At 47.2% G+C, this 9912-nt stretch overlaps 1 protein-coding gene across 2 annotated transcripts in view; it reads left to right on the forward strand.

The window, feature by feature from the left end:
- Positions 1 to 241: 241 nt before the first annotated feature.
- Positions 242 to 9912, forward strand: part of zdhhc1 (zDHHC palmitoyltransferase 1) — a 19037-nt gene continuing 9366 nt past the window's right edge. The window contains exons 1-5 of one of the 2 annotated variants that reach the window (XM_073465108.1): positions 242 to 791; positions 1724 to 1943; positions 2300 to 2475; positions 6033 to 6134; positions 6690 to 6814. In XM_073465108.1, the coding sequence (XP_073321209.1) occupies positions 1725 to 1943; positions 2300 to 2475; positions 6033 to 6134; positions 6690 to 6814 (622 nt within the window). In that variant the 5' untranslated portion in view covers positions 242 to 791; position 1724. Of the gene's footprint in view, positions 792 to 825; positions 870 to 1723; positions 1944 to 2299; positions 2476 to 6032; positions 6135 to 6689; positions 6815 to 9912 lie in introns of those variants that run through there. The other variant, XM_073465109.1, reaches the window with a different exon arrangement.

The following is a 9912-nucleotide window of genomic DNA, read 5'->3' on the forward strand; positions in this document are numbered from 1 at the left end:
TCTAAAATCCTGCGTACGGCCCTGCTCCATCACGGCTTGATGAGACATGAAGCTGTGTCCGTGTATCTGCTGCCCCCTGCTGGACACCACCCGTCCACACACTGCGCTCAGAGCGCTTTATATCTGCAGCAGGCAGTGGGCGGGACCAGCTCCGCTGACCAATGACAGCGGACCTGGAGCGTTACCAAGGAGACGGCGTACAGAGCTGGGAGACGGTGGGAGGCAGCAGCTAACAGGCTAACAGGCTAACAGGCTGGTTAGCGGACAGTTGAACCAGCAGCGTCCGTTAAATATTTAAAATCATTAGAAACATTAAAGTTAAAGCCCGCCGTCTGCCTCGCGCCCCGCGGGCACCGCCTCCGTCTGTCGGCTTTATCTGACTAGCATGGTGGCCGCGGCTAACGAGGCTAGCGCTAGCTGTCGGTGGATAGATTAGCACGCTAACCAGTTCCCTGAACTACGGTGTGAATACAACTGTTGTCCGGATACAGCTCTAAGTCATCCGCAGGCTCAGCCCGCGGATGTAGCCGCTTAGCACGGAGCTGCCGCAGCTGTTTAACACGGGTTGTGTCTTCAGCCGGGATGGATGTGAGCTAACAGCTGGACTGGGACGGTCTGACCCACGTCTGTGGTTCTGAGGACGGAGCCTGAGTGCCGAGCCGAGCCAGGTGGGTCTCCCCAGGAGCAGCTGGTCCTCCCGGGCCGGGGGGCGGCAGACCTCCGGTCAGGCCCAGGCTCGGGGAAGAGATGACATGCAGCGGAGCGGAGTCCCGTTAACCCGAGCTACACAGGTGAGCCGCTCTCTTACCTGTTTAACCCGAGCTACACAGGTGAGCCGCTCTCTTACCTGTTTAACCCGAGCTACACAGGTGAGGAGCTCAGACATCAACACCTGCTCTCGTTTTAATGTTTGAAATAATGAGTAATGTTAATTATCATTATTAATGTGATGAAGTGATTAATCCAACGCCTCCACGTGAATAACTGCTGATATATATAATCATTGTGGATCAAATTAGCTGATTATTCTCTTGATCAGTCGATTAATTGTTTGATCTATAAAGTGTCACTCAATAGAAATAAACACCTTCCACAGTTTGTGTCAGAAATTGTCACAAGTAAGACTGAATCTGCCAATAATTTACTCAATGGATGAATCGATTAGTCTTCTCACATGTTGATCACAGTTTTTCTGATTAATATAATATTAATAATGAATTTAGAGCTGCAGCGATGAGTCACTAACTCAGTTCAGTAGATTTGACGTGACTGATGATTAATCACGAAAATAATCAGCAGCTGAATCTACAGTGAAAATGAGCCAAAATCAACAGGTGATAACAGCAGGTGTGAACTGACAGACTCAGAGTCAGGACAGGTGATAACAGCAGGTGTGAACCGACAGACTCAGAGTCAGGACAGGTGATAACAGCAGGTGTGAACCGACAGACTCAGAGTCAGGACAGGTGATAACAGCAGGTGTGAACCGACAGACTCAGAGTCAGGACAGGTGATAACAGCAGGTGTGAACCGACAGACTCAGAGTCAGGACAGGTGATAACAGCAGGTGTGAACAGGGCCCTGAGGACATCAGGTTGGTGTTTCCTCTGCAGCTCAGTGATGGTAAAGATCCACCCTGCAGCTCATCTGTTGCTCCTGTGATGATGCTGTCCGACTGAAAACAGACAGTGAGCTCAGTGTGTGGTGTTGAATGTGTGTGCAGGATGGATGTGTGCAGTAGGAACCCGAACCGCACGGCGCCGGTGGGAGAGGACGGCCCTCAGCGAGCCGACGTGCCGCTCTGCTCGCGGACCAACGGCTGGAGCTGGCCGCCGCACCCCTTCCAGCTGCTGGCCTGGCTGCTCTACGTCTTCTTCGCCGTCACCGGCTTCGGCGTGTTCGTCCCTCTGCTGCCGCCTCACTGGATCCCTGCAGGCTACATCGTATCCTCAAACACACTGTTCACTCTGCAGAGCTCACATGATATTTCTCCTAACAGTGGCTCCAATATGTCTGACAGTCACAGATGCATTCTGTATTGATTTGATTATTGATCAGTGTTGTAGTGATAGAAAGACGTCTAACATCACCTCAGTCCTCCAGCTGAACTCATGTTTCTGTCAGGAAGTCAGCTAGAACAGGAAGACCGACTGATACTGGTGATGATATTTCAGTTTAAACAATCTTACATGAATGTATTATAACAGATCAATTGACATTATTGATCAGGTCATGTAAAATACTTCCAGTGGTCCAGAAATGGTCCAGTGTGTGCGTGTGAGTCCTGATCTGAGGTCAGTGTACGGGCGTCATGTTCGTGTGTCACCTGTGTGTCCACGTGATGGCCGTGTCCATCGACCCAGCCGACTACAACGTCAGGTCGAAGAGCAACAAAGGTCCAGTCCCGGTGTTCGACCGCTCCAAACACGCTCACGTCATCGAGAACTGCCACTGCTACCTGTGTCAGGTGGACGTGTGAGTAACACACACTGCACACACACAGACACACAGTTTACAGTTGATCTGCTGCTCACTTCACATGTTTCTGACACATTTTGATCTTTGAAAATCTTAAATATCTGATTTTAGTGTCACATTAGTGAAACCCAAATCCACAAACTTCCTCCAAGCTCAGAACTGAAGTCACCTCAGTGTTTGTGCTGTGAGTATGTGTGACTGTATGTGAGTGTGAGTGTGAGTGTGTGTCCTATCCACGTTACCATCGTCACAACATACAGTGGACCTGACTGCACATTAATAATATAGTATTTCAAATAATTCTGGGTCAGTAGTTTGATCATCAGCCTCAGTAAATCCACAGATTACATGTTGTAAATGTTTGTAGACTAAGAATAAACTTTAATGATACAGTTAAATAATATGAATGAAAGTATCAACACAGATGATCAGTATAGATCTGTGTATAGGACTTTTTTCTTACTCTTATTGATTTGACTATAAAACCTCAAATATTTTTTCTTCCTTGGCTCTAATCTTAGATTCAGAGCTTCAGATGCATCCTGTTGTCAGCAGGTTTGATCCTGAGGTGCTTCAGTGCTGCTTCATATCGAGCTAACAGAGCTATTAATGAACACACAGGTGTGTTGTTGTACCTGAGCAGCTGTCCTCCAGAGTGACAATCTGCTCTCAGTGGAGGACACAGTGTCTCTACAGGCTCTTAGTGTTTATACACACACACACACACACACACACACACACACACACACACACACACACACACACACTCTCTCTCTCTCTCTCTCTCTCTCTCTCTCTCTCTCTCTCTCTCTCTCTCACACACACACTCACTCACTCACTCACTCACTCACTCACTCACTCACTCACTCACTCACTCACACACACACACACACACACACACACACTCTCTCTCTCTCTCTCTCTCTCTCTCTCTCTCTCACACACACTCACTCACTCACTCACTCACTCACTCACTCACTCACTCACTCACACACATACACACACACACACACAAGCAGAGAGAAAAAAGACTGCAGAACTCCTCTTCATTTCTTCAGTATCAAAGTAATCTATTATTTGTCTGAGAAGAGTCGACAGTGTTAATATTTGTTAATATTTGTGTGAACTGATCCTTTAAGGGAGAGTCGCTCTGTGAACAGGCTCTCAGCAGTCTCCATGTTTAATGCAACAGTTCCTCATCATGATGTAAATATTAAAGAGCTCCTGTGATCCTGAGCTGCAGCAGAAACCAGGTCAGTGTGTCAGAGTCTCCCAGGAGGTCTCCGAGAACTGGGTCAGAGAAGACAGACTGACAGACAGAGACCTCGTCCTGGAGAGACCTGTGTCTCTGTGAGGACACCTCTGCTTACAGTAGAACAGCAGCTAGTTACAGTAGAACAGCAGCTGGTTACAGTAGAACAGCAGCTAGTTACCGTAGAACAGCAGCTAGTTACCGTAGAACAGCAGCTGGTTACAGTAGAACAGCAGCTAGTTACAGTAGAACAGCAGCTAGTTACCGTAGAACAGCAGCTGCTTACAGTAGAACAGCAGCTAGTTACAGTAGAACAGCAGCTAGTTACAGTAGAACAGCAACTAGTTACAGTAGAACAGCAGCAAGTTACAGTAGAACAGCAGCTGGTTACAGTAGAACAGCAGCTAGTTACAGTAGAACAGCAGCTAGTTACCGTAGAACAGCAGCTGGTTAGAGTAGAACAGCAGCTAGTTACAGTAGAACAGCAGCTAGTTACAGTAGAACAGCAGCTGGTTACCGTAGAACAGCAGCTGGTTACCGTAGAACAGCAGCTGGTTACAGTAGAACAGCAGCTGGTTACCGTAGAACAGCAGCTAGTTAGAGTAGAACAGCAGCTAGTTACAGTAGAACAGCAGCTAGTTACAGTAGAACAGCAGCTGGTTACCGTAGAACAGCAGCTGGTTACAGTAGAACAGCAGCTAGTTACAGTAGAACAGCAGCTGGTTACAGTAGAACAGCAGCTGGTTACCGTAGAACAGCAGCTGGTTACAGTAGAACAGCAGCTAGTTAGAGTAGAACAGCAGCTAGTTACAGTAGAACAGCAGCTGGTTACCGTAGAACAGCAGCTGGTTACCGTAGAACAGCAGCTAGTTAGAGTAGAACAGCAGCTAGTTACAGTAGAACAGCAGCTAGTTAGAGTAGAACAGCAGCTGGTTAGAGTAGAACAGCAGCTAGTTACAGTAGAACAGCAGCTGGTTACCGTAGAACAGCAGCTGGTTACCGTAGAACAGCAGCTAGTTAGTGTAGAACAGCAGCTAGTTACAGTAGAACAGCAGCTGGTTACCGTAGAACAGCAGCTAGTTAGAGTAGAACAGCAGCTAGTTAGAGTAGAACAGCAGCTGGTTACCGTAGAACAGCAGCTGGTTACCGTAGAACAGCAGCTAGTTAGAGTAGAACAGCAGCTAGTTACAGTAGAACAGCAGCTGGTTACCGTAGAACAGCAGCTGGTTACCGTAGAACAGCAGCTAGTTACAGTAGAACAGCAGCTAGTTAGAGTAGAACAGCAGCTGGTTACCGTAGAACAGCAGCTGGTTACCATAGAACAGCAGCTGGTTACCGTAGAACAGCAGCTAGTTACAGTAGAACAGCAGCTGGTTACCGTAGAACAGCAGCTGGTTACCGTAGAACAGCAGCTAGTTACAGTAGAACAGCAGCTAGTTACAGTAGAACAGCAGCTGGTTACCGTAGAACAGCAGCTGGTTACCGTAGAACAGCAGCTAGTTACAGTAGAACAGCAGCTGGTTACCGTAGAACAGCAGCTGGTTAGAGTAGAACAGCAGCTAGTTACAGTAGAACAGCAGCTGGTTACCGTAGAACAGCAGCTGGTTACCGTAGAACAGCAGCTAGTTACAGTAGAACAGCAGCTGGTTACCGTAGAACAGCAGCTGGTTACCGTAGAACAGCAGCTGGTTAGAGTAGAACAGCAGCTGGTTAGAGTAGAACAGCAGCTGGTTAGAGTAGAACAGCAGCTGGTTAGAGTAGAACAGCAGCTGGTTACCGTAGAACAGCAGCTAGTTACCGTAGAACAGCAGCTGGTTACCGTAGAACAGCAGCTGGTTACAGTAGAACAGCAGCTAGTTACCGTAGAACAGCAGCTGGTTACCGTAGAACAGCAGCTAGTTACAGTAGAACAGCAGCTGGTTAGAGTAGAACAGCAGCTGGTTACCGTAGAACAGCAGCTGGTTACAGTAGAACAGCAGCTAGTTACAGTAGAACAGCAGCTGGTTACCGTAGAACAGCAGCTGGTTACCGTAGAACTGTTTCTGCTGGAACCAGAACTGCCCTTCATGATGAACACAGAGGTCCAGTTAAACAGTTAACAGATGTTCGGTCTGAGGCTGCTGGAGCCTCAGTGTTTTATCTGAACTCATCTTCTCTGATTCAACATGCAGTGAAGACAGCAGGGGGCGCTGGAGAGACGTCCTGCAGGTTAACATCATTACTGTGTGTGTGTGTGTGTGTGTGTGTGTGTGTGTGTGTGTGTGTGTGTGTGTGTTTGTGTGTGTGTGTGTGTGTGTTTCAGGGGTCCGAAGTCAAAGCACTGCAGTGCCTGTAACAAGTGTGTTGCCAACTTCGATCATCACTGTCGGTGGCTCAACAACTGTGTGGGGAGCAGAAACTACAAGTGAGGCTGCTTCACTTCTTCTGCTGTTCTGATGTGAACTGGCGCAGTCATGGAGTTGTCATGAAGATACAGCCTGTGTGTAACCTGACAGGTGATATGGAGGGCGGCTGGTCATTAAGTGAAGAATAGATGAGTGAATCATTTCATTAACTCAGATCTTCAGTCAGAGAACAACAGATATGATCATCACCTCCTGGGCTCCATGTTATAAACGAATCCATGTTTATTATTATATGTCCTGTTAGTGGTCCAGTGTCAGTCTGTGCCCTCAGTGATACACAGAAATACATCTGGACAAGTGAACACACACTAAAAGTAGTCTGAGATAATCAAAAACAAAGCTCTGATTTTTTCATCTGAAGTTAAACGTGTGAAATGTTTCAGTGCTGAAGAAGCTTCATTCAGTCAGACCTCTGATCATCTCTCAGTACACAGTACTGGTTATTGTGTGGTACTGTGTGTATTCATTAGTATTTTGTGTAGTACTGCACTGTCAGTACAGAATGAATGAACTGATTAATAAAGTACGTCTTCTTCTTCTTCTTCACTCTGCAGGTTGTTCCTCCACAGCGTGATCTCGGCTCTGTTGGGTGTGTGTCTGGTTCTGATTGTGGCCTCCTACGTCTTCATCGAGTTCTTTCTGGACCCGTCCAAACTCCGCACGGACAAACACTTCCTGAGTAAGACCTGACCTCTGACCCTGAACTTGTGACGGTTTCAAGGGTAACGGTTTTATTTTGTTTTTTTATTTTATTATCTGGGGTGCCAGTCAGGGCTCAGCCTGATAGTTTTTAAAACCAGATCCCTCTCAAGGAAACCACACAAAGGGTGCATAAATTCAAAACAAAATTCATGCAACCTTAAAACAAAGGTGAACAAACCAAAAAACACCACTTTCTTTTCTTTTAAACAATGTATTTCACACAACAAGAAAAACAACAAACAATGTCCGCTTCTTCAGCTCAGTTCAGTTCACTTTAGTTCAATTACCGCCGCCCTATGAAAACTGGATTTGGCCCCAGTAACCCCCGCAACCCCCTGAAAGGGTGGGGGTAAAGCGGCAACATCTCCGCGACCCTCACGGAAAAAGCGGTCAAGATAATGAACTGAACTGAAAAAAACCCAACACAAAACAACTGGCTTTTCTTTCAGTTTATACCCAGTGAAAAAAATTGTTCTTCTTATTTCAACCAAAAAACCCTTTTTTATTCCATGGGCTAGGCCAACCCAAAAAGAAAATAAAACATATTATATTCCACAGATTAGGTCTCACTAGCCTGTAACCTGGGACTCCTCCTCCGATGTGGGGAAACGACAGCGTCCTTAATCCCGTGCTCCAGACATGGTGGTTTTAGCCCCCTACGGCAGGCGATCACGGCCGAAAATCAAGGAAATAAACTACCTGATACTTTGCCTTGCTCTGCCGCAGTCTGCGGTCCAAAAACGCCGAACTGCATTTGCACTGTACTGTTTTCTGTGCCGATCCGTCCATACGAGAATGCCGGTAGCGCGCCGCCATGTTGGTGTTTGACGTCACATTTAATGGACGGTCGCGTACCTGTCTCCAGGCAACCGGTGACGTCAGATGAGGGAGGCGGTTTTTCAAAAAGCTCATCTCACTCAGCTCGTTACAAACTCACCTGATGGAGCAGCAGATTTCATGTTTCCAGCAAGCTGAGACAGAACAGAGTTGTGTTGGTTGTTACAGTTGACAGACAGAATCATCCTGAAGTTTTAACAAGAGTAGAACTGCAGTGATGACAGGGTTCAGAACTTCAGCAGAGCTCATATTTAAAGGTCCAATATTATACTGTTTTTCATCAATTTCACACAGCTGTCAGAGGTCCAACAACATTGTATTCGAAATGTATTGCCCCAAACCCATCCGTGGTCCTGAATTTCAGCTTTCTAAAAGTGGCTCAAGTGAGCTCTACTGAGAGCAGGCTGTTTCTGTGCCTGCACCTTTAAATGCTAATGAGCTCGGTCTGTCAACGCCTGCCTTTCCTGCTACACGCCCCTCTCAGGGAGAGGATGCCGCTTATGCTAGCGGTAGCATGTGCTAATGTTTACGATGGATGTATCGCTATGGCTCGCCTAGATGCTGTTGTTCAACCACACCAGTTTGACCCAGAATCGGACCCAGAAGGAGACATACTTACATGAGAGACTCCCCACTCCCCAACACAACCACCCTGCTCCCATCTGCCACTGACCTGCAACAGGTAGCATCTAAAAACAGCTAGCGAAAGCTGTGTTTGTCTCCAACACAGTCTCCAAACTCTTGGACACTGTTCGCATAGTCTCTGTCTCCAGTCTGCACATGTTTCCAGACTTTTTACTGTGACAACCAAGCCCCCTCATAATATTATTAACATGAAACTCGCTTCAAACGCCATTGCGTAGCGGACCGAAGCGGAGCTAACTAGTTAGCCAATTTCAAGCTGACTTCATCATACTCGTAGGCAACTGTAAATACTATCAAAACGTGGCAACACTTACCTGTGGCTCAGGTGCAGCTGCTGGGTCCCGTATGGTTGGGACTGATCCTTTTACGAGGGTCAGTGTCGAGGCAAAGCCAGCTTTGTACTGACCCTCGTTACTGAAGCAGTCTGATGTGAAGTGGTTAGCACACACAAACATACTTACAGGAACCGTAGCCGGCACGTTGTCGTTACGTAACGACAGGAGCTGAATCTGAACAGCCTGTAGGAGCCCCGTTTTACCAGTGGGTGGGCTGCAGAGAATCGTTTGCTTTCCTCATTCTGGGAGTTAGTAGGCTCAGGGAGGACCAGTTTATATATGTAGAGACCAGAGAAAACGTGTTTTTCATAATATGGGACCTTTAAGCTTTATGTCATCAGGTGATCTCATGACAGACCTGAGAACAGCAGAGAGACAGAAAGACAAACAGACGATCACACATGGAAGTTAAAAAGTGTTCAGATCCTCATCAGGTCTGTGTCAGCGCTGAGAAGTGCCACTGATAGAATCTGGTTCTGTTCTGGTTTCTGTGGTTTCCTTTAGTTCACAGTGCTGATATTAATATTAATCTCCTGTATGATGGTTTACTATTCAATAAATGTTATTCTGATCAGAAATCAGTTGTTACCTCTCACTAGCCCCTTTTAGATAGAAAATGTGCCACATTTGCAGCCAGGTAAAGGCTGCAATCTGCCGCCTTGTCTATGTGAAACGGAGGTGTAATATTCCTCCTTCGCAAAAAAGCCGCCACTGGGGTAGGCGTAAACATGTGACGTGACGTGAAGCACGAAGTTGGGCGTGAACAGTGACGTAAAACAACTGCTTTTTCTCCCGGCGAAAGCCACGTCAGCTAAGCTCCTCGGCGACCTTTTCGTACAAAATACCATCTTTCGCAGTCCCCGTGATCTGGTTGTTAATGATTCTCTCGGCTGTGATGGTTAGCATCTCCCGGATCTCAGCGGCTTTCCAGTTGCTCAGCTTGACGTCCGCGGATGAAGTGATGAACTGACTGCTGTGATCAGCTGTTTCCTGCTTTTAAACCTCCCGGCTGCGGGTCGCACAACAGTGCACACGTCATCGACATCTCCGCACGTCACGCAATTGCCGGCACATCGACGCCTTGGATTTACATAGCAATGGAGGCGGCAGAAAGTCTACCCGCCGAGGCGGCATATTGGCGGACCAAAACAGACCCCCAATATGCCGCACTCTGTCTAAATGCGCGGTCCTAGCCGCAAAAAGGACAGCCAAGTTGGCGGCTTGCTGTCCAGTATAAAAACGGCTAGTGACTCAGTTG

Source organism: Pagrus major, chromosome 4 (assembly GCF_040436345.1).
Source record: "Pagrus major chromosome 4, Pma_NU_1.0".
Taxonomy (NCBI): Eukaryota; Metazoa; Chordata; class Actinopteri; order Spariformes; family Sparidae; genus Pagrus; species Pagrus major.